We start from the raw sequence: 25,240 nt of genomic DNA on the forward strand, positions 1-25,240 counted from the left end.
ACATCAAGAGACAGAAAGTCAAAGATATTGTAATGTAGATGGCACAACAGGAAGTATGGGTCACATGAACTCTGCGTTTCCATGAATGATGTCACGTACCCCCACTCCTTCCATCACTACGCAATGCTCGGTAAACACCCCTTCCCACTAGGCTGTGACGTCATGCAACAGGTGAGTCCATTCAGCAACTGTTGCTAGGCAATCAGTAAACACAGTGATTATGCAACACGGAAGCGAGGTGCGTTTTCCGCTGTCTGGCTGAGGGTTTACAAGAGAAACTGGAATACCTAAGCAGTTCAGTGAAAGTGAGCAGTCGCCGAGTGCAGTTGCAGTCTCGGATTCGCCAGAGTTAGTTGAGCATTAGAAGTCGGTTTCCAGCCTTCGAAGAGATGAGGTGAAGTCCAGCAGCCCCAAGTTGTTGTTAAGTTGTATCGAGTGAATGGATTCAAGACACCTGAACCCAGGAAGTGACTACTGCAGATGGCAGTAATTGTGAAATTGTGAATTGTATAAGGGTAAGAGCGAATGTGCAATAAGTTTGCTAGATTCAAAACGGTGTGAAGTTATTTGTTGCGCATCACATACACCCACCACGTGACAATATTATAAAATTTTGCTAGCTGTCATCTCACACTATGGATTCTAAGCATAATGAGACATGCATGTCATTAAATTAAACATGGAATGATATAAAATGATTTCTACTTACATGGTCAAAAGAAAATCTATTTTAGTCTTACTAATATGGGAATCATCTTACAACTAATAACAACTTGCAGCAGAAACACACTCTATTATCTTTTATCTTTTCTCTCTTTTTATCACTCTTATAAAATGCTGCATTCTCAGACAATACAGTAGACATATAAACTGGATTTTCTTTTTACTAAGGTACGAGGGGGGACCCAAAAATAACCGGTAATGACCTGTTGCGCGCGCATGCTTTGTAGTTACGAGTTGTGCTGCTAGGTGGTGTTAGCTGTGGGTCTCCCACGACTGTTAGTGAGCTGGCGTCAGTCTGAGTTAAGTGGTTTGTGTGTGGTGCTCTGTTGTGTGCGTTTCTGTTTCAACCCTTTGGCGATTAGTGAGATGGCAGACCACTTTATCCCATGTAGCTGTCTAGACACTCGCACTTTCAACGGAGCTCTCACTTTCACTTGACACATTTTGGGCAGCCCTGTGGCCCCTGTCACTGTCACTGATAATAGCCTCGCTATCAGAAGATGAAGCACTTGGCAAATCTGATAGCTCATCGTAGAACATATCTAATATTTCCTGTCCTCCAAGAGATCGCAACTGCTTTCGTCTCTGGCCATGTTGAACTGGTAGCTGCGTGGTTCATGCGTGCAAGCTTGGATTAGAACAAAGCCAATTTTGTTTAGGTTGTGACAGGAAATGACTCTGGTCGAGTTACTAGATAAGGCAGCAATCATTCCCGAGGTCATCTACACAGTAGTTACGATTCAACGAAGCCACACAGCGATATATAGCGTTTTGCAACATAACGTGACCGTAGAGGGCCATATGGCCCGACCAGTCCGCAACGCTTGGAAACGCAGAGGGCCATATGGCCCCTCCGGTCCACAATGTGTTAAAACAGTCATAACTCTGTAACCGTCAAAATTTGGACACATGTTTATATGAACTTTTTTGATCACAAAGACCTAGGAAATCACCTCCTGCAGTTATGCCCTAAAGTCGTGAAACACCCTGTATATATATCTCGGCTATAAGCTGCTGGTTACAGAAATGTAAATTTTATAGGTAAATTTTGTCATTTTTTGACATTTTTAGTTTTAAGGTCATTTTTTCATTTTTGGGGTAATTTTTTTTTTACTTTTAAGGGTATTTCTTGTCATTTTGGCCATTTTTGGGAATTTTTCTTCATATGTTTTCTGAAATGTGAATAACATGGAAGTGAAGTGTTCTTTCTTTTCTCCTTTAGGTAATTTTTCTGGATTTTTTCGGTCATTTTTTTTAATATTTTCAGGTCATCAAAATCCGGGCCCTGCATATTACATTTTTGGGTCATATTTTACGTCATTTTTCTGGATTTTTTGGTCATTTTTTAAATATTTTCAGGTCATCAAAATCCGGGCCCTGGTGATAACATTTCCATTGTATGATTAGTTGAATAACAGATTTTAGAGCATTAGCTGGTTATTTCATAGCCCCTCTATGTACTTACCAACCTTGCTTCTTGTGAACCCATAATCTTTATTATTTTCTTTTTATTGAGTGTCACAGTTGAGACAGTAGCATTCCTGCACTGAACTTAAGAGGTCCCAATTATAAATCTTGACCCAGAGACTAGATGACTGTGCCGTTTCTTAGTCCTTCCAAGAAAATGCCAGGATAGTACCTCAAAATATGCTGTTATCACTTCCTCCCACATCTTGTCCATCATTACTCATTTATCATTCTACCATTTGATTTCATGTAGTCTGAGATACTGCCAGTATCATTAAAATAAAGCATACATAAAAATAACGCTAATTTCTTCAAAATAATATTATGTAACTACACATCTTGTTTAAGCAAAAGCATTACTCAGACTGCTAACTATAGCATTACAGGAAGTTAGTACATGAAATCCCAGTTTTTTCTCATAAGACACAATTTATCTGAGCTCTACAATAACCTTCATCAATCATGTTCCAACCTACAAATCTTGTATAAATAACTTGTAGCTGCCTTACTACAGATACTCATAGACCTTTACTATAGTCAGTTCCTGATCATCACAGTGGGAACCAATGCTTATTTGATATCAGCTTCACAGCTTATGAGGATTTCAAGTTAACTGCTTTGCTGTCTTCAGTATTCAAATGAAGTAATAAAAATAAATGGGTGTCTGGTGAATATCCTTTTAACATCAATCACATTAATAACCAGAATTTCTACTTTACACAAAATAACAAACACCACAGAGATGAAAGAGGAGTATCTCATACATGTTACATATTGTACATTCTCTGTATCCTTAAATTTAAGATAATATTTAGTAAGAAAACTAACCTCATATATGAAGGCACTCATACGTTGACTAACACTGAGCATAAGTAAAGTTGAGGGGAAAAGGACCAAGTAACGATCCCTATGGTCTGGACAAACAGCTACAGAGCCCATATGCAGAATTTCTCCAAGGCATGATAAGTCTTCTCCCTCCCAACCTCGGACACCACCGGTCAGCACTTCCAGCTCCAGTTCCTTCTGACGACGTGTGGCAGAGCATGAAGACTGTAAAAATCAATATTAATCCAGTCATCCCTTAACTCTTTCACTAAATTGGAGAATGGATTGTGGGCGATTGTGAGCAGAAATTGCAATACATGGATACAATTTAATTTCTCAGTTAATATACAGAGTGATGAGAAAAATACAAGAGTTAATGGAAAATAAGTCTGCTGGTGGAACATCTATTTCTTAACAGATATGATAACATGATATAAACAGTCTTTCAAGAACAGATATTACAGTGTGAATGCATATGAACATTGCAATACAAATAATTACATAAATAAATAAAAATAACAAATATTGTTCAAGGATAAATGTCACTTAAATTTTAGCCTACTTTCCTAAAGTAGGCTTATGTGATCTCCATGCTATCTGTGTGTCTGTGAATCCCCTCCCATTAACTTTTGAATGCCTGAACAAATCTTTATAAAACTATGTATGCATTTCATGGAACCTGAGCCCATCTCAACGACGTACTTCATAAATCCTTCCCATCAGTCTGTATGTCTGTATGTGTATCCTTCCTTTCATAGGGACAGGCTCAGTAAACTTTATCCTTCCTTTTGTTGCCAGATAATGGCTCAGCAAAGACATTCCTGTGGCAATGAAGATTTGTCAGAGGTGTTGTTTTCTATGCAGTCCATGTCATATCAAAGCCCCACCACAAAATCACCTGCTAGAAATGCCAAGGCTGCTAGGGGATAAATGCAGTTGCATAGAAAAACCCTCAATACTTTAACAGATCACACTCAAATGAACACAGTCATAGAGAGCAAGAGCCTATTACTTCTCCTGAACTTCAATATACACGCTTGATACACTGTCTAAGTGATTAACATTCAACTGATCTGTTTGGCAATGAGAGTTTGAATACAAATACACCAAGCCAAGTTAACTTACCCATGCCATGGTGTGCAGAGGATTAAAATGAATGTAAATTAAAGTTGGTCAAACTAGCATAAATACTAATACGTGGTGTGTTCAAAAAGTACCAAACCTTCTTTTTTCCCCCCGGAAACCAATGAAGCGCGGGAGGCTCCCTTCAGTGGAGATGTGGAGGGGACATTCATGTGCAGTCGTGAATTTTTGACCGCCTGCAGAAAGCGTCAGTCGCTAGCAGTCGGCCTATGAGTGAGGACGTGTAGTGAGCACTCGTCGGATTCCAGTAAGGTGTAAAATGACAGAACAACATGAACAGCGATATTGCATCTAATTTTGCCAAAAGCTTGGCGATACCCAAGTGGAAACCATTCACAAGATTCAACAGGCTTTCGGGGACGATGCCATGAACAACCCACGGATAAAGGAGTGGTACAACCGCTTCATAGATGGCCGCACGTAAGTGGACAGCGAACCGCGTTCAGGCAGACACTCAACAAGCCGAAATGAGAATGTTATTGAGCAAGTGTGGACTTTGGTCATGGAGGACCATCGTATCACAGTCCAAGAACTTGCGAACGAGATAGGGGTAAGCATCGGATCGGTACATTCAATTTGACCGAGGATTTGGGCATGAGGAGAGTGTCCGCGAAATTCGTACTGAAACTGCTAACAATGGAGCAGAAGCAACGCCATCTGGAAATCGCACAGGACATGCTGGACAATGCAAACAGTAACCCCAACTTTCTGAACACCGTGATCACAGGCGGAGTTGTCGGTTTATGGGTACGACCCGGAAACCAAGATGCAGTCATCAAGGGTGGAAACATCCGACATCCCCAAGGCCAAAAAAAGCACGGCAGGTCCACAGCAATGTCAAGGTCATGTTGGCCGTTTTCTTCGACTCCCGTGGGGTTGTGCATCATGAGTAAGCACCACAAGGCCAAACCATCACAAAGGAATACTACCAGGAGGTCCTTCGTCGCCTTCGTGATGCTGTGCGGCGCTAACGACCGGATCTGTGGGCAGCAAAAACTTGGCAGCTCCATCATGATAACACACCCGCCCATTCTGCGCATCTGATTCAGACTTTCGTCGCCAAAAACAACATTCCTGTGGTTCGTCAGGCTCCCTACTCCCCCAACATGACTACGTGTGACTTTTGGCTATTTCCCAAGCTGAAAATGCCACTGAAAGGAACCCACTTTGAGTCAAGAGAAGACATCATGCAGAATGCGATGGCCTGGCTGATCACCATCCAAAAGACACATTCCAGAAGTGTTTCCAACAATGGCGGAAGCGCTGGGAGAAGTGTGTGCATTACCAAGGAGACTACTTTGAAGGGGATTAGGGTTTTGTGCCTCCAAATCAATAAATGTATTTCTGCTGAACAAAGGTTCGATACTTTTTGAACACACCACATATAACTCAAGTTTTAACAAAATCTCTCAAAATATTTGGATGATACAAGAAAGTTCACTTACAGCTTTAAAATGATGCAAAGTATCCATACACCTAAAAGGCCTGACTAAATTTAGTGCAGGTCAATAAAAACAGTCTGCACTTGGTAAAGCAGTATGTGCATTGTTGCACATAGAAGATGGACATATTCAAAGTAAAAGACGATTTTAAATTCTTTTCTGAAACATTAAAAATTATAAGACTTGTGGTATGACCAGATACCTTGCATTACACCACCTCTCATAAACCTGGGAACATGGTGATTAGACATACTGTCCCAGAGACAGTTAGATTTTTGGTGATGAACTGAGCTCTGACTGAATGCAAAAATTAACACTCACTGCTATATCTTTGTACACACTGACTGATCGCTGAGTATCACCACGGTCAGGGTGATTCTCCTCAACATGTCGTTCCAGCTCCTGAAGCATTCCTGCATATTTCTCAAGACGACGAAATGGTTTACTCAGGCCTGTTGTGAGAACAAGAAGACCAGGACTTGCAGCACCCTGCGATTCCATAAATTCATTGAGTTCTGTCCTGAAAAGAAGAACTCCAACTGAAGCTCTAGAACAGCAGCAGCAAACATCACAAAACCCATCTATTTGTAGGGTTTTGATGTAAGATTTCTATTATGAAACAAGATAAATCGTGGTATACAATCCAATCTACATATCTTAATATTAACCACAATCACATAATTCTAATGTTACATAAAAAACCCATTCTCAAACATAATTACATGGCATCGGCACAATTTTATGACCAAAAGAAACATATTAATACTTCTGTACCACAAGGTAGTCTTTGATATTGTTGTTGGGTGACGTCTTACTCAGATCTTACTGGATGCCACACTTTCATGCTTGAAGTACTAATTATGGAACTGTGTCTTAAATGTACTTACTTATATTTATCAAGAATACAGACTGCCTTAGGATGTGAGGAGCAATAAGCTTGGTGGACCTGCTTGATATGAGGGGCAGAAGTGAGAAACACTTTCCCCACACGCTGCTCCAAAACAGGCCGCTGGTTGCACTCTTCCAAGGTGGAGAGCAACTGCTGATGAGTCTCCACAACATTGTTGATGTTGCCCACCAACTGACGGTACGCTTCTTTCGTCAAACTGACAAAACACACAAGAAAAAATGATACATATAATATTCTTAAATGTCCCTTTGTCTTACAAAAACCTACAGAGATCCAGAATATGTGTTCCATTTAATATGATGTTACAGCAAAGTTCCCATTATCTAACATGAATGGGAAAGGGCATGTACCACTTACAAGAATCTGTTGGCTGGATGTCAGAAACTTTAGAGATATTCAATACAAATCAAAACAGCATTTTTTCACTTCAGTTCTTGTGTAGGTCTTCCTAGACAACACAGCAGACTAATGGGTGAGAGGCTTTGAACATATACATTATAAAGGAATGACAAATTCAAATAGCCTCTACTGCAATTGCACCTGCATGAGGGAAGAGAAAGGGCAGTGCAGTTAAATTTGATATTTTCTTTCTTAACCATATATGTAATGTACTGTACAACAGATATATAAGTCACACTTCCCAAGACTGGCACCCAACGGACCAGGGAATTCTCTGAATCACAGGTGGTCAATATATTCATTCATCAGCAATCTGTCAGATGACAGGTCCACAGTCTCTTCCAAACCAGTTCCTCCACTTAATGTGATCTAGAGCTTTCTCCTTCAAATAAAAATATCCTCTTCTGTCCCCAAGATCATCCAGCATCTTCTTACGTCTTCTTCCTCGTCTTCTGGTCACTCCTATCTGCCCCTCTCTCACATACATGGTATCTCTGTTTTTGGAAAGAGACTATCCAGGAAAAGTGATAATGTGGTAGTTTTTCCATTTGCTTTCCACATCGCAGTACAACAGCCGTTCAAACCACTCTGGTCACGTCTGTTGCTATACGAACTTGAACCATCTCGAGCATCATTTGCTCTGTGCTTCAAGTCGCTGCTGATGACGCTGCTTCTGGCATCTGTTTTTGGTTTTTGGTGTCTCTCTTCGTCTGATGCCTACCCTTTGACCTGTCCAGCAATGGAGGCCCTGCCAGTACCTACGCTACCGCTGGTATAGCTCTCAGGGTCCTTGGCATACTCAATACTATACAAAAATACTTAAATAAGCCAGCGTAACAAAGCGTCAATGTTGATCCACAATGGATACCTAGCACTGCTGGTAGGAAGTGGCCATATGGCAAATTAAACTTGTGCTGGAGAATCACGGATGGTGAAGATAATGGAATGCTCGATTTGAAAGGACTAACCTGCACAAACAATTCATGTGCAAGAAAATGAACACAAAAAAGAGAAGACTGTTCTGCTTTCAGAAATAACCATGGAAAAATTAATTCACTTATATGACTAAAAGATAAAAATTAATTTCTATTGATGTTTTGCGCCCCATACCCCAAAGAAACTCAACATCTTCTCGGCAAAAAACCAGAAAAGAGCCACTTGAGATATAAACTACCTTAGCATACTTACAAGCATTATGTATCTGGACATTATCCATCGTCTTGTCTATTTTCTAAAACCATCCTGTTTCTTTTTAAAACATAACATTTTGGAGACTCGATTCTGTCCCTGTCCTCAGGTAAAACCTACTTAGTTGGGTATAATAGATAGAGCTAGCCAGAATCCAGTCTCCAAAACGTTGTGTTTTTAAAAAGAAACACGATGGTTTTTAGAAAATAGACAAGATGATGGATAATGTCCAAAAACACAATACTTGTAGCAATAGACCATCATCACAAACTTTAGATCTTATTAGCATACTTAGCTCTACATATTTCAATTACACTAATAAACATTTTTTATCAAACAAGATGCAGAAATTTTCCCTGCAGTGTACTGCACTTCTAACTTGGCAAAATTGAATGTTACGATTTTACGCCTCATATAAAATTTTATGACATTGACCATGTCCACCATGAACTCTAAACCAAATAATTTTTGGTAGTGTTGTGCCCCAGGTTATTAATGGGTATGCTTTAACCTAACAAGGGGTCAAATTTACGTGTTATTGATTACAAAATAATTATAAGTTTTATAAATTTAAATATGTCGGGTGAACCACAAGTTGTAAACCCGCCGGAAGTCAGAGTTGAGATGCCGTACATTCTTTAGCCATCCGGTGTCAGTTGTACAGTCTATACAAATTGCTGACAAATTAAGAGATGACACGAGGCAAGTCTCGCCACCGCACAGTTTGCTGACTTTATGGGTTTTGCGCGAGCAGCTTTTCGTGATGTTGAATGCTGAGGGGTTCAGACAGGAGGAGCCGCGAACACTCTGATTTTAAGAGTCGCTCGGAACAGTCGCGTGGTAGGAAGGAGACGCGATGGAGTCTGACGTCCTCCTCTTTTGTGAGCGTGAGTACTTGCCTGTGTTCGGATCACTGATGATTGTCAATATATGATTCTCGTTCAATGATTTTGGTTAAACTGTTTTAGTGCATAAACTTTGGAGTGTAACCGAGTAATTCTGAATTACTGAGTGATGGTTTAGATAACAGCATCTGGTTTAGTAATTAAGTTTGGATGGTAACCATTTGTATTTATCCTGGTATTTTGGTTTGAGGTTGTAGATAATGCTAATCATGTGAGTTTGGTAATTTAAAGAAATTTGAAAGTGCTCGTGCATTTGAATGTTTTGTTCGTCAACATTTATGCAATTGTTACATATAAAATCATAGAATCTTGCATGAAAAGGCAAATGATTTTGGCTGTCACATTTCTAGGATTGACTTTGCTGGTTCTTTTTTGTGGAAAGTAACTGGACTCCGGGTAATGGCAGAAACCATGTAGCAGTAGTGGACAAGAATTCAAGTAATGAGAATAATTGCTGGTTTTATGAAGAGTTTGAATAGTAGAAGCATGTCATCCATGTACTGAGTTTGAAGTTACAAGTAAAAGTGTTGGTTTGTGTCATGTAGGTTCAGCGTATTATGGACAGTTAAATGTAGGAATTTAAAAGCAAGGGTTTAATCGAAGGTTGTGTGTATTGACAAGTTGTTTGTTGTAATGATGTTTATTTCATTATATATTACTTTATTGTTGTTGGTGAGTACTTGAGTTATTTGTGGATCCCCCGAGTGCAAGCATAATTTCAACAGATAGGTTAAGAGATATCCACGGACGTCCGATAGGGGGTGAGTACAATCAATGCCCCCTATCCGGGCACAACAGTAGTCTGGTCCAAAATATGTACACTATATATGTCAGTGCGGAGGCATGCAGTAGCGTAGTTGGTTGAGGCACTATACTACAAGACGGAAGGTCGCAGGATCAAATCCCAATGAAGTAGATTTTTTCAATTTACCTAATCCTTCCAGCTGCACTATGGACCTGGGGTCGACTCAGCCTCTAACAGAAATGAGGACCAGGAATATTCGTGGGGGATAAAGGGCAGGTGACAACCTCACTGCCATCTGTGAGCCAATTGTCTAGAAAACGTGGGAGCCTCAATATCTCACAACCCTATGGGCATCCACAGCCTGTTACAGGGATATGTTTACTTTTTTGCTATATGTCAACACAGAAATGTATTGCAAAAAAAAAGTATATATAGCATAAATACAACAAAATCCACAGTTGAAATATTCCAGACATCTTAAACATATCTAATTTCATTATTTCCGTACTAGTAATGTCATTATGTGATGAACATAAAATAAGTAAACTGAAGTTGTCCCTGTGCTTAACTGATTAAGCACTATTCCATGAAGACATGGGGGAGTGGAAGTGTATAGCTGGGAGTGGGAGTGGGACTGTATAGCTCCACAACTCTTCATCTTGGTCCTAAATTGAGGTGAGTGGAACATACAATAAAGAATGTATAATAAATTACATTTCTACAATTCAATAAAATTCTTATATTGCATTATTAAGAATCAGAAGTCTGGTGCTCATACTTTATTTTCAGTTAAAACGTCCATAGATTACACACACCTAAGAGAGCATTTTTTTGGTGTATAAAATTAGCACTCACATTTCTGATTTCTCCAATGGATGAAGAAAATTCTTCAATAATCCTTGAAGTTCAGCAACGTGGGCTTTTTCAGAATCTATGAGATCTTTCAGGACCAAATTTCGATAAACCTTTTGCTGAGCTGCAAGCTCTGGAGGCAACTTTGTAGGTGAGGTCTTACCAGCCAAGGGACTTGTTTCTGAAAAAGAACAATAAAAAAACACAACAGTCATCAACTTCGTATGAAATATTACAAACACGGTGTCTGAGAGAGTGTGATGCATTGCATTCCACCCTTTTCTTACACGTTTTACAGAGAGAATGAATGATTATGAAATGTTAATGTGCTGGAAGCCACTTATTTTAAAGCAGTTAACTCATCAATAGGATGAAATAACAAACTGCATGGTGACATTCCAGAAGACAAGTATCTTTATAGCAACTACCATGAGAACCTGAAATCTCACACAGGATAGATATAACTTATAAGAATGTGAGTCTTGTTACATAAGCATTGGTTGCAACATACACAGCCAACAGCCTAGCCTTTGAATATCATGTATGTGGTACCAACATATTGTCACGTATTGGATATGTCACGTGACAAATAACTTTACGTGGGTCTTGGATTTAGCAAATTGTTATTGGACACTCACAGTTACACACCTTACAATTATTATCGTTTGCAGTGTCACTTGACTTCTGGCCCAATACTTCAATGCGACGTCTCAACTATCCTTGGCCGTGGTTGGATCTCAAGTATCTCTGCCGGCGGCTATTCTAAGATTGTCTCGTTCTCAGTACTCAATTCTCAGTTCTCTAATACTCTAATATTCCAATACTCTCTGTAGCTCTCGGCTTATATAGGTGTTCTGCGGACTGGATACCAGACACCATTCCTCACGGTTTCGTTTCTACTGTCCGCTGTGGCGTAACGGGTCTTGGTTGTTCATCTCCATGGAGATTTGGCATTCTCTACGCAACGGCTCACTGTTAGAATTACAATAGAATTACAATACCACTATTGTTACTTCTTATGCAACGGTCTGTTCTAGCGATTCCATGGAAGTAACATTTCTGGATTCCAAACATGTGACATTGCTCCCTTCTAAAGGTTGTTCGTCGCCAAACAGCCTAAAGGTTCTTCCTATCATCCATTTCCGCGGTGTTCTGCTGGCATCTTTTTGCGCTGTTCATTCTACCGCATCCATCCCTCTCTTCAGTGGTGCTTGTCCCGAGCACTCCCGTAGTCCAGAATTTGTCGATTCTGTTGCCTCACATTCATTCTTCGCTCATTCAATCTTCATTCATTCTTGCTAGGGAGGCCAGTGTTTCTACTACTGGTTCCTCCCATGCGGGCCGTTTCCTTTCTTCTTCTTCTTGTTCTTCTTCTTCTTCTTCTTTTTTTGGGGGGGGGGCTGTAACTTACCTAATTTTNGGGGGTCGACCCCTCCAGTGTCCAGTTTTTACTTCTCTGTAATGGGACAGGAGATGTGAAAATTTGCTTTGCGATTTCCAATCCCTTTACCCTCCTGAGGGCCTTGCTGAATTCCCACTTGCTTCAAAGCCGTAGCTGGTCTTTGGAGTCGTGATTCCTGGTTTCCTTGGTGCCTTCCTGACGCATCAGTTGTCTCCATCTGGGAATCCATCATTTCTGGGTTCCCCCTTGTAGAATTGTTTCTGGTCCAATTCTTCTGCTGTCCCTGTTCAACCTGTGGCCCTTCTTGACTGCTTTGAAACCTGTGTCTCTTGCGCTGTGTCACTTTCGCACAGTGGGTGGTGTTCGGCCTGCAGATGTCTTTCTTGTGTCGTGCCACTGTTGTGCGATGGGACATCCTCTTGTCTATTGGTGTTTTCCATGCCACTTTCACACGGCGTATTGTCCTTCTGTGGGTGGCGGCCAATTTCTTCAGGGTCCACAATTTTTCCATGTCAAATCCTTCGGTGCTCCGTGGCCAGTTTTCGGTCCCTATGCCTCTTCTTCTTCGGTTCTCCAACCGGCATTACTTCAGCGTCTTCTACGGGTAGCTCTCGTTGTTCTGCCGCCTCATGTCTCCTGTCCAGCGAGGTCGGTTTTCTCTCATCTCGACGTGCCTCCATCCCTTGACAGGCTATCGTCTCTTTGTGGTTGGCATTCGCCCCTTTGTCTCTCATGGCGGCCATCTCTTCTCACCATGCTTTCATGTTGGCCTGTCTGTCATCCTCCAGTTTAGCTAGTAGTTCTTTGTGGCCGGTCTTCATTTCCTCTTGGCCCAATTACTGCCCTCGGCAGTATCACAAATTATCACATAAGATATTCCAACCACGCATTCGGGTCTTCTTCCCGAGACTGCTGCTATATTTCAACTGACTCCTTAGGCAGTGTAGTTCTCTTACAAACCCTCAGCTAGTCAACGGGAAAACGCCTCGCTTCCTTGTTGCCTAGTCGCCGTGTTTACAGGTGTTGCTGGCAACACTAGCGACAGTTGTTTATTGCTGCATAGCAACCGTTGGTATCCCTTGGTAACAACACAGCCGCCACTCTGCCACATCAACCTGGGGGAGAGGTGCGCCCACCGCGCATTGCTTGTTGGTGGAAGGAGTAGGGGTATGTGACGTCACTCAAGGAAACGCAGAGTTCACATGACCCCCACTTCCCATTGCGCCATCCACATCACAATATTAAAGAACATTTCTTACGTCAAAAGTAATCTCCAAAACTGTTAATATACTATTTATCTCACTGCGAGATAAGACAGTCAATCCCATCCTTGAAAAAGCTTGTGGGCTGTCTATGGAACCACATCTTTACCCAGCCACACACGTCTTCATCCGACGCAAATCGATGTCCATGAATGTCTCTCTTCAGGTCTCCAAAAATGTGAAAATCACATGGGGAGAGATCTGGGCTGTAGTGGGGATGTTGAAGAACTTCCCAACCAAATCTCTGTAGCGTATTCCTCACAGAGTTGGCAGTGGCGCGCATTATCATGAAGGATAATGCTGTTCGATAGCATTCCAGGGCATTTTGACTTTATGGCACGTCTCAGTTTCTGCAAAGTTTCTTCATAGCACTGTGCACTGATTGTGGCCCCATGCTTGAGAAATTCGACAAGTAGAGGGTCCTTGCAGTCGAAGAAGAACATCATCATCACTTTACCAGAACTTGTGTGTAGGGCTTTGGACTTTTTTGGTGGGGGAGAATTCACGTGTTTCAACTGTTGGCTCTGCCGTTTGCTCTCGGGCTCAAAATAGTGGCACCAAGTTTCATCCCCAGTGGCAATAAGGGACAGAAAAGCATACTCTTCCTCGTGGTATCATTGCAAGTGAACCAGTGATGAAGCCATTCTCTGAGCCTTGTGTTCCTCTGTGAGTTGATGTAGAATCCACTGCGCGGAGATTTTGTGGTACAGCAGGTGTTCTGTCACAATGGCGTGTACGGAACCGTGACTTATTCCCATCTAAAGACTAAGTTCTTCCACAGTGATCTGTCGGTTTGCCTGGCAGCAATAACATCAGAAGTGATGACATGATTAGCCTGTCCTGGGCGAGCATCATCTTGCAGTGACACACATCCCTCCTGGAATCTCTTATGCCATTCTAGCACATGCAAACATGACATGCTGTGTTTGCCATAAACAACACACATGCGGCGATGAATTTCTCGTCCTCCTACTCTTTCAGCAGTCAAAAAGCGCACTACACTTTGCTGTTCTTTACCCACCTCCATTACTGATGTTGGACGACCACATGTAGCACGGACCTTACTTCCAACACAATAAACAAACTACTAGTGTGCAAGGGCACGATGTAACTGTGCTTTCCCGAGTCCCCACCAGATGTTCTTACCGTAAGCGAATTCCAGTGTTACCAACTTGCGCGCCGTGAGTTACGCATGGTGACCCATTTTCATTTGACTGCCCCTTATACATTTAATTTTAATTTTAATGATTAAATATATGACAGAACTATATCTATATAAATAAAAATGTAAATGTTCGTTTGTCCCTGTACGAAAATCTTGGAAAGTTCTTCACCGATTGCTTTGAAATTTTGACACAACGTTGCATTCGAATACGCGCGCTTTCTTATGTACCTATTATATAGATGTCACACCTGTGACAGGTAAAAACAGGTAAAAACATGTCACATGTTCTGAATCCAGCAGTCGTTTCCATAGTAACGCTAGAACAGTTGCATAGAATAAGAGATTCATTTGCGTAACACTGGATTAAACTGGAAAGTATACTTCCATGGAAGCGCAATAACAGTGGGCCGTTGCATAGAAATTGCCGAAACAACAAACGCGTTTCCCCAGAGATGAGAGGATAAGTGGTTCCGTTGCGTAACAACGGATGAAACCAAACACTTCTACAAGGTGTTCTGTCGTCCATCGAATACCAACAGATCGTTGCCTATGAATAACTGCAGCAACAGGCACAGAACACATGAAATCGAACCCTGGGTGAAAGTGCCCTCTATTGCGTCCGAAGCCAGGTTATAATAGTCCAGCTCCGAAGAGTTTTTTGGTGATACTGGATGTGATAATAATTGTACTCGCTGGTGTAAACGTGAGCGTTCAATAACTTATTCGCTGAATCCGAGACGTACGTGGAAGTTATTTGTCGCACTGAATAGGAGACACNATGAATATAGGTGAATGTAAAAAAGTAAAATATCTGATTATGACTTAATGAAATGAAACATGTTGGAAGGAGAATGTATGCTGTGTCCATACTTCCTAATGTGGTGAAGGAATAAAATAAAGAAATTTCACATGCACAATATGATGCTAATTTTTTAAAACATAAAATTGCAAAACCACTTTATTGTGTACATGATGGTATTAATAAACTTAGATGTCTAATTAAATCTCAGAAACAAAAAAGGATATCATGCGACACAACTGTCCATACCTTGAATTTTATATTCCTTGACATAGTTGGAGGGGAACCATCCAGTTTTATCACCAAGAGTTCCCTCCCACCAACCACCTTCCTCTCTTTGTGTTATGGTGATTATGTCACCCTTCCTGAAGCACAGCTGAAAGTACATAGTACATATTACAATCCTTCCTCTATATGATCAAGATACAGGTCTCTTTCTTAATAAACCAAAAACATCCCTATGATACTTCGAATCTTATGAAACGTTATCCAAGTTCAGGGGGAGCAAATAAGTGAAGCTATCCCTGTAACAGGCGATGGAGGCATACAGTGTTGTGAGACATCAAGATTCCCACATTTCTATGCCACTGACTCACAGATGGCAGTGAGGATGTCAGCCTTATGCACTGGCCACCTTTTACCCCAGGTAGATTCCTGGTACTCATTCCTGTTAGATGCTGCCTCGACACCACGGCCATGTGTGGCTGGAAGAATTAGGTCAATGGAAACCTAGGACCTCTACATGAATCTAACCCGTGGCTCCTAGGTTGTAGCACAGTGATTTGTCTCAAATAACATGTGTAATTTTGATGGATTACATAAATTAATTTGTATTTATGTAACTGATGTGATCTGTCTTGTTGTCATTGACAATTTCTATATCCACTGGTCTTCCAGCCATGTTAGGATCCATGGAATGTAAATGAATGAATGAATGAATGAATGAATGAAAGAAAAGTATAGTGCCTCAACCAACTATGCTACTGTGTGCCCCTCAGGGTTAGTAATCTCCTAGGTTTTAATTTTGATGCTGGAATTATGTATAGTATTCTACGTAGAGTATTGGTAGAAGGGCTGTGGAATAAATACACTGCTGTCCAAAAAGTATCCAACTTCATTTTTTGCCACTGCAAGTAATGGCCAGAGGGGTGGGGAAACTGAGTGTAGTGGCAAAGGGACTTTCATGCGCATACGTGATTTCTTGCTTACTCGCAACCCCTCCGGATGCGTCTGTGGCTGCCAGATAGCGAAGTAGTGTAACATGTGTTCATCACATTCCCGTTTCATTCAAGATGACAGATCACTTGGAGCAGCGACACTGCATCAAGTTTTGTCAGAAACTTGGGGATACTCAAGTGGAAACAATTCGCAAAATTCAGCAGAATTTCGGCAATGATGCAATGGGGGTCACTCAAATTGAAGAGTGGTTCAACCTCTTTAAAGAAGGTCGTATGTCGGCGGACAGTGACCAGTGTTCCGGGAGACCGTCAACAAGCCGAAATGCTGATGTCATTGAAAAAGTGTGGACACTGATCATGGAGGACCATCATTTGAACATCCGGGAAGTTGCTGATGAGGTTGGGACCAGCAGAGGTTCCGCAAACACAATTTTAACTGAGGATTTGGGCATGCGAAGAGTGGCAGCAAAATTTGTGCCCAAGCTGCTTCCGCTGGAGCAGCAAAAACTCTGCCCTGAGGTCATGCAGGACATGCTGGAGTGCACCAAGAGGGATCCTGAGTTCCTGAAGACTGTGATCACTGGTGACGAGTCATGGGTGTATGGATATGACCCGGAAACCAAGGTCCAGGCGTCATAATGGAAGCATCCAACATCACCAAGGCCCAAAAAAGCACAACAGGTTCGGAGCAATGTGAAGGTGATACTGACCGTTTTTTTTTTTTTGTATTACCGGGGTGTTGTGCATCATGAGTATGCACCACTAGGCCAAACTGTCAATAAGGAGTACTGCCAAGAAGTCCTCCTCCATCCTCATGATGCAGTTCGGCACAAGAGACTGGAGCTGTGGGACGCACGCAACTGGCAGCTGCATCATGACAACGCCCCAGCTCATTCATCACACCTGATCCAGGGTTTCCTGGCCAAGTCCATGAGAGCTAATAAGATTTTTCTTTTTCTTATTAGCTCTCATGGACTTACCCTGGTCTCAGGTGTTTATAACCTTTGCGTTTTGGGACATCGGTTGTCCAGTGACTGAGGCTAGCTCTTTCTAAGGGACCCACCAGAATAGGTGTTTTCCCTCACCTGAGGATGGAAACAGATTCAGTTTCCGAAACGTCATGTTTTTCTTAGTTATCTTAAAACCAGAATGATGGATAAAGTCCGAAAACCCAATATCTCTACGAAGACTACCTTCACTACAAATTTCTGGTAAAATACTTACATGCAAAATCTGCAGACAATACCATCACTTGTACATTAAATATTACATATAACTGATTACAATTACATGGCTTTGTATCAATTGTATAAGCAGAAGTAGCCATAAACAGTTGGCTTGAAGTTACAAAAAATGGATGCACTAATTCCATTGTCTTCATACTGTTCACTACACTAACTTATAACTTTAAAGCAACAGACCTGTCTGCAATCCTATTTTTATACACACTTATGTTAAGATGTAAGATGCTGTTCTGAGGTGTTCCTTACTCCCTATTCATGCTAAGACATAACATGACCATGCATACATACTGGATATTTCCAGTTAGCATAAGTAATTTTAAAAGTGAAAGTCATAACATCACAATCTTGAGTCGTGCAGCAAAAGATGTATAGCACTATAAAATGCCACTCAGGCGTAATATGTACCTATATACATCATTACCTCATCATTGTTTTTTCCTTTGAAAGAATAAACAGCTTGAACCAAAAACGGTGTTCCATCTACAGACATTTCTCACTTTTCACAATTCAAACAGCATTCAGATGATTTCACTTTTTCACTGTATCCAGGCAGTGACTACATCCTACAATAAAAAGATGAAAATATGAGTTAACAGCAGAGACTACAGGCATGCAATCACTTCTGACACCATGACAGATCTAGGATATTCTTATACAGGAGTCTTTATGGATAATCTAATTCTTTCTTCCCCCTCCCACCCAGATCTTGGATGTGGTTCTGAGAAACTACGACATTCTTGGCAACAGTTCCTGGAAAGCCTGCAAGAGTTTGGACTCAAGCCAACTAAAATACCATCTCAACCACAGCACAGATGGCAGCTAACCTTACTCAATAGCATGTACGGTTCAAGAAACGTTATTCTGAGGAGACTTTTCTTTATTACTGGTTAATGTATGCAACAACAGAGACATAATAAAATACTTCTACAATATAGTTACCACCATACTCAAGTTCCAAAATTTCAAGTTACTTTCAAAGAAAGCATCTATATAAGTAACTTACATCAAAACTGAAACTAGAAATATATCAAGAAAAAACAATTACTGTTTTACCATGAACTTAATGTTCAGCTATATTCTTCTTGCTCAATAATGCACATCTTATAATGCATCTGATTTTACAAGTCCCCTGGGAAGATGGTGATAAATAAAAATACATGTTATTGAAAGAGTGTAAATATATTAAAGTTCTAAATAAAGTTCCAACACTTTTTCACTGAAAGAAATAAATCTGATCTGGAGCCAGGCATCCCACATATTATGCACAAAATTTTATTTAATATGTAAAATATCAGTCTCTTTAAACGTTACCAAATTGTAAAGCAGTATTTATTTTGTGGGATGTTATATTCTCATGTCAGCGACTATGATGAGAGCTACACTCTTGGATGTTACATCATGTACCCTGCTTCCATCTTCAGTTGAAGAATAAAGTGAGCAAGAAAGAAATGAGAAAAGTGGGCTGCTTGGTTTCATCTTTGAGACTCAAGATGGAGGTAACTCATCCCCTCAAAACACTGGCAAACGTCTACCAAACCACACAGTGTCACATCCCAGAATATGGTAATTTTCAGTTCTTATTCTCTTCATGTAAATTTTTAAATTATCAATAATTCTGTATATTTTCATAACTTATTATTATAACTGCATCTTTCTGTCATCCACTGACACTGTAGCCAAACTGATACCATAATCTCAGCTCTGATTCCTGACTATCCACACAAATTTAAAGATACGGCTGCTAGAATTGTTAACAGGACAAACAGATGGGTTGTGGCACCAATGTAGCCAGTGTGGAGGAGGGAAGGCAGGAAAAAAGCAGTAAATATAAAAGGGAATAAAAGGAATGCAGGTTCTTTGTGCTAAGGAAGTCTAAGATGCTGTCCCATAATTTTCTGGGGAGTCTTGAGACAAATGTGGAACACCTCAGTCTGGGTATCTATAAGCAGCTGGGATTTTAACTAGTTACCTGTCAAATACAAGAATTGAAAACACAAGTATCTTACCAGTGAGATTAACTAGCTTACTACACCTTCCTAATAGTGATCTGTTTTGCGTAACTACATACCGATGTAACGCATCCTATTTAATGATGTTTATTAGTTAAGTAAAAATGAGCACGGTTCACCCTTCTCCCCTAAAATTTATCCACATATATGGTGTACCATGTTACAAATCTCTCTAAAGAGAAAACTATATAGGACAGAAAGAAATGGTTGGTTCTGTGTGAAAGAACAGCTCAAAATGTTATTGTATAACAAATTTATGTTCTGGTAACATAGTAATTAAAACAATGAAATCATCAGTAACTAAAAAACTGCACAAGCCAGTAAGAAATGTTTGGTTTTCTGTGAAATAACAACTCATTACATTACTGCACAACTGTAAAGCTAATCCTGTAACAGGCTGTGGAGGCCCAGAGGGTTGTGAAATATCGAAGCTCCCATATTTTCTAGACAATTGGTTCACAGACGTTGGCAAGGCTGTCAGCCTTATGCACCAACCACCCTTTACCCCAGGATGATTCCTGGTACTCATTTCTGTTAGAGGCTGAGGTGACCCAAGGGACACAATATGGCTGGAAGGATTAGGTATATTGAGAAATCCTATGACCTCATCAGGAATTGAACCTGCGACCTTCCAGCCTGGAGCACAGTGCCTCAACCAACTATGCTACCATGTGCCACTTACTGTACAACTGTAGACATAGAAAATATATGTTCAGGTAACATATTAAAACAATGAAACAAACAATTTTATTATTTACCTTTAAGACATTACATAACTGATACCTGGAATCCATGGAGATGCTTGTGCTTACCTTCTTCTTGAGACACCAATTTCACAAATTAGAAACCACGCACATAATACCAAAAACTGAGGTTGTCGAAGCGGATACAAATGGAAGGCCACATGTGATTTGATCACCAAATCCAAAACATGTTTCATTAGTCATGCAAACCAACGACACGTGGCAATATGTTTATTCATATCCCAATTCCATAATGTAAGCTTATCCAGCCATTCAGTTTACAGTTGGTTCTGGCACAGTACTGCTGTAATTCATTATTTGACAGGTATTGTAGTTTTTATGAAGAATTAAATATGTTTTTTTAAATTTAAAATTGCTACAAGTGTTTCAAGTGTTAAAGGACTTAAGGTTTTGAAACAGTGCTGGAATCCTTTTAGTGAAACCTACAGTGTCAATTCTAGAAAAGTATGATAGCTGTTTTAGAATAAATAATGAAAAATGTATCTACTATTTACAAAGGATAAGTAATGTGACAAATATAGTAAAAAGAATATAAATTTGTCTGAATTTTTTCAAAGTGGAGCATCTGTTCCTTCAAGCTTAGAGTGTGACATAAATAAAATGATGATGTGAAGGAAAACTTACATGTTAGTTTCAACAGTGGGTACTTCTTCCCTGGCTTGTAACAAAGAATTATCATACTGCAAATGCTGTATGATCATACACATGATGGCACAAATTCAGAAAACTGCCATAGTTTTATACTTAGAAGCAGCCCCCTTCATAAAGTACATTATTTAAGTATGGTCTGTCTTTTAAAAAGGTTTCATAATGATTTTTGCAATGCAAATTATAGGTTAGTGTCATACTGAGATTTATCACTTATGAAGAACAAAGGCAGATACTGAAATTCCATTCCTCCATAAAATACAAAACAGATGGATGTATTAAAGTACCCTCCATGTTGTGTTTGTGAAAACTTTGAACCGCTTTTTGAACATGGCATGTGTATCACAGTTAAGGACTCCTGGGATGTTAGGTTATGCAGTTTGGTAGATGGGCACCATCATCTGAATTTAGTTGCTGCTTCCATCTTCAAGGATTAACATTCTATCCTGAAGATGTTTCTACCCTGGATATGGAGGTAGAAGATTCCTCCAAAATGTTGGTATCCATATATAACTACAATATGTCACATCAGATTTTCAGCTTCAGACACATTGCTGTGGGGGGTCTAAAATCTTACAAGGCATGTGCAGTCCTCGGCGAGGTATAGAAGTACAAAAGTTTTTGATTCTAAGATCATTTTCACAGATTTATGGAATCACTCTATTTTTGCTTTGAAATGACATCTGCTGAGCTCTTAGAGCTCTACAATCAGTGCATCACTCAATTCATGGAAAGGTTCTGGTAAAGCCTGAAGCAAAGAATGATCAGTTTCTTCCAATAGTGGACAGACAAAGGCTATAAAAAATCCTGAACTTTCTGCAACAGGCAAGGATTTCCTTCTATGAAGCCTGTCTAATGAGCATACAAGTTTATCCTTAAATACTTAATCACTCATGGAGCTGACCCCTTTTTGAGAAACTGCCAACTTTCCAGCTCCTCAAGAACTTCCCAGCATTTAAGGAACCCAAAGGTTAATTACCATGTTCACAAGAGCCTTCCACTGGTCCCTATCCTAAGCCAGATAAATCCAATCCAATCCATACCATCCAATCATATCTAAGATCCAGTGTAATAATGTCCACCCACCTACATATTGGTCTTCCTAGTGGTCACTTTCCTTCTGGCTTTCCCTCCAATAATCTGTAAGCATTCCCCTTCGTGCTACATGCCCTGTCCATCTCATCCTCCTTAACCTATCATTCTAATTATACTTGGAGAATAGTGCAAGTTATGAAGCTCATTATATAGTTTTCTCCAACCGCCCATCACTTCGTCTCTCTTCATCCCAAATATTCTCAAACACCCTCAGTCGATGTCCCTCCCTTAATGTCAGAGACCAAGTTTCACACCCATACAGAACCACAGGCAAAATTATAGTTTTGCATATTCTAATTTTTATGTTTTTGGACAACAGACGAGAAGACAAAAGGTTCTGGACTGAATGGTAGCAAGCATTAGCCCAGTCCAATCGCCTCTTAATTTCCTCCCGAATCAGGTTTCGATCTGTTATCGTTGTTCCCAAATATCTGAACTGTGCCACATTTTCAAAACATCTGTTTCATATCTTTATGTCATGATTTTGCTCTGCATTTTGGTGACGAGACAGTAACATATACTTAGTTTTCTCTGTGTTTACTTCTAGACCAACCTTGTTACTTGCGTCAATTAAAATTTGTGTGTTTTTCTGTATGGTATCTACATTATCACCCAGCAGATTCACATCCTCAGTGTAGACCAACAGCTGATGTGTCCTGTTTAATTTCAGTCCCACCTGGTTTTCCTGGACCTTCCTAATGGCATATTCTAAGGCAAAGTTGAAAAGGAGTGGTGACAAAGCATCTCCTTGTTTTAGACCATTCTGGATAGGGAAATTATCACACAAATGTTCACCTATATGGACTTTACCATATATTTTGTTTAAACGCATTTTATTCAGCCAGCCTAACTAGTCTCATGGGTGCCCCAAACTCTACCAGAATATTGTACAATATTTCCCTAACTGAACCATATGGTTTCTTGAATTCTGCGAATAGCTGATGTACTGTTTTACTTTACTCCCATTTTTTTCTCTGGTATATGATGAATGCAAAAGATCTGATCAATAGTTGATCTGTTACATTGAAACCCACACTGATGATCCCCAATAATTTCATCTAAGTATGGACTTAACCTTGAGAGAAGAATATGGAATAAAATTTTGTATGAAGCTCATAGCAATGATATCCCATGATAATTATTACAGTCAGTTTCATTACCCTTCTTGTGAACTGGTACAATAATAGACTCCTTCCACTGATTGGGCACTTTTTCCTTATGAATCTTAGAACATAATATTTCACCTCCCCCTTGAATAAGTTCTGCTGGAATTTGATCACTACCTGATGATTTATACCTTTTCAACTTTGCAATAGCAATTTCAACCTCAAAATGGCTAAGTTCAGATGCATGTATTTCTATTTGCCTAACATCATTGATCCTATGTACATTCAATAATTGAGAGAAGTAGTTCTTTCATCTATTGAAAATGTGGGAATCTGCAAGCAGATCACCATTCTCATCCCTCATTAATTTACTTCTAGCTTGGTAACCCCTCTTAAAGTCATTTATTCTTCTATACAGATCTCTAAAAGTATTCTTGTACTTACTGTTCATTGCAAGAGCATCAATTTTGTCTTCCAGATATTCCCTCTTTTTATTCCTGAAATGCCTGCTGGTTTCACATCTTATATTGTTCAGATTATTCCCATTTATTTCGCTTGGATCCAGGAACCACTACAATTTGCCTTGTTTCTTTTGATTTAATAATTTTGAGCATCCTTCGTTGAACCATGGCTTATGCTTCTTCAATTCATAATAACCTAGACTATCTTTGGCTGGAATTTTGATATTCTCTCTGCAGCCGCCCGCTCACACTGGTTCCTCACTTGTGGATTTTTCTACCCTGAAGATGGGAGTGATACGTTCTTCTGAAATGTCGGTTCATACAAGATCTACACTGCGCCACATCCCATAAGACAGCATTCTTCTCTCTAATAGTTTTCCAAGCACTATTAAAATCCAACTAAGTGTACAAGTTTTCCAAAGCTGCAAACCTATTTGAGATTTCAACACAATAATGCTCTCTACCCTCAAACTTGTTTAATTTCTTGAGATTGAACCTCTCCATATTAACTCTGTGTGTTCTTTACTTACTCACTGCTGATCTCTCCCTAACTTTTGCCACCACCAGAGAGTGGTCAGTATCACAATCTGCTGCCTGAACGATTGGATATTAAGTATACTTAAGTATAAGTATACTGCTGTCTCCTATCTATAAAAATATGGTCAATTTGGTTGTGCCTTTTCCCACCTGCAAATGTCCAAGTAATTTTATGAATGTTACTCAATGCAAGCCAGTTTGGTTTCCATGTTCATCACAGAATAACACTTCAATGTATGAGGCTTATGGACCATGTCACCTTTGCTGTATTCAATTTATCCTGTATGTGGCAGAATGAAAGAGCTGAAGTAGAGATTATGATCGTTATGAATGAAGTGATACGTTTATTTACTCAAATTAATGCCTCTTCAGGTATTTTGGTCTTCTTTCAATTGACCTAATTCTTCCGGCCGCACTAGGCCCTGGGGTTTACTCAGCCTCTGAGTACCAGGAATTAATTAAATGATTTTCCTGGGGAGTGAAGCGTGGCCGGCGCGTAAGGCCCACAACCTTACCATCTTTGAGCCAATTGTCAAGGTAATGTGGGACCCTTAACGTCTCACAACCCTATGGGCCTTCACAGCCTGTTACAGGGATAGCTTTACTTTTTTTATGACTAATGCACTGGTGGGCTTCAGAAAAGATGCAACAAAAACTTCAAACCCTAACTAGTATCACATTTTTTGGTGATGATCAGCCAAACAAGTAAACCTGAGATCACAAATCTCGAATTTAGAATACACAATGGATTTCCTGAATGCACTATGTTTTCAAAAATTCCTTTCTCAATTCTGTAGAATATTTGATGTACTAATGTTATATTATAGAATGTGAGGTTCTCACACCAGTGATTATATAGAGTTCCATCATCTGGGATATACCGTCGTGTAGTCCGCTGAACGTCAATAGACATTTCGGAGGGCAATGGCGACTCCATCTTCAGGGTAGAAAAAACTAGCCAAGCAAGACTT

General features: G+C 40.1%; 1 protein-coding gene across 10 annotated transcripts in view; it reads right to left on the minus strand.

Moving 5' to 3' along the window:
* Positions 1-25,240, minus strand: part of LOC111873212 (rho guanine nucleotide exchange factor 7) — a 94,033-nt gene that overhangs the window by 68,536 nt on the left and 257 nt on the right. For 9 of the 10 annotated variants that reach the window (XM_033755008.1, XM_023867734.2, XM_033755007.1 and 6 more), the window contains exons 2-7: positions 18,071-18,212; positions 15,477-15,603; positions 10,603-10,780; positions 6,488-6,706; positions 5,922-6,120; positions 3,019-3,240 (exon numbers count right to left, since the gene is read on the minus strand). In XM_033755008.1, the coding sequence (XP_033610899.1) occupies positions 3,019-3,240; positions 5,922-6,120; positions 6,488-6,706; positions 10,603-10,780; positions 15,477-15,603; positions 18,071-18,139 (1,014 nt within the window). In that variant the 5' untranslated portion in view covers positions 18,140-18,212. Of the gene's footprint in view, positions 1-3,018; positions 3,241-5,921; positions 6,121-6,487; positions 6,707-10,602; positions 10,781-15,476; positions 15,604-18,070; positions 18,213-20,470; positions 20,702-25,240 lie in introns of those variants that run through there. The other variant, XM_023867732.2, reaches the window with a different exon arrangement.

The sequence above is a fragment of the Cryptotermes secundus genome, unplaced genomic scaffold (genome assembly GCF_002891405.2).
Source record: "Cryptotermes secundus unplaced genomic scaffold, Csec_1.0 scaffold540, whole genome shotgun sequence".
Classification (NCBI taxonomy): domain Eukaryota; kingdom Metazoa; phylum Arthropoda; class Insecta; order Blattodea; family Kalotermitidae; genus Cryptotermes; species Cryptotermes secundus.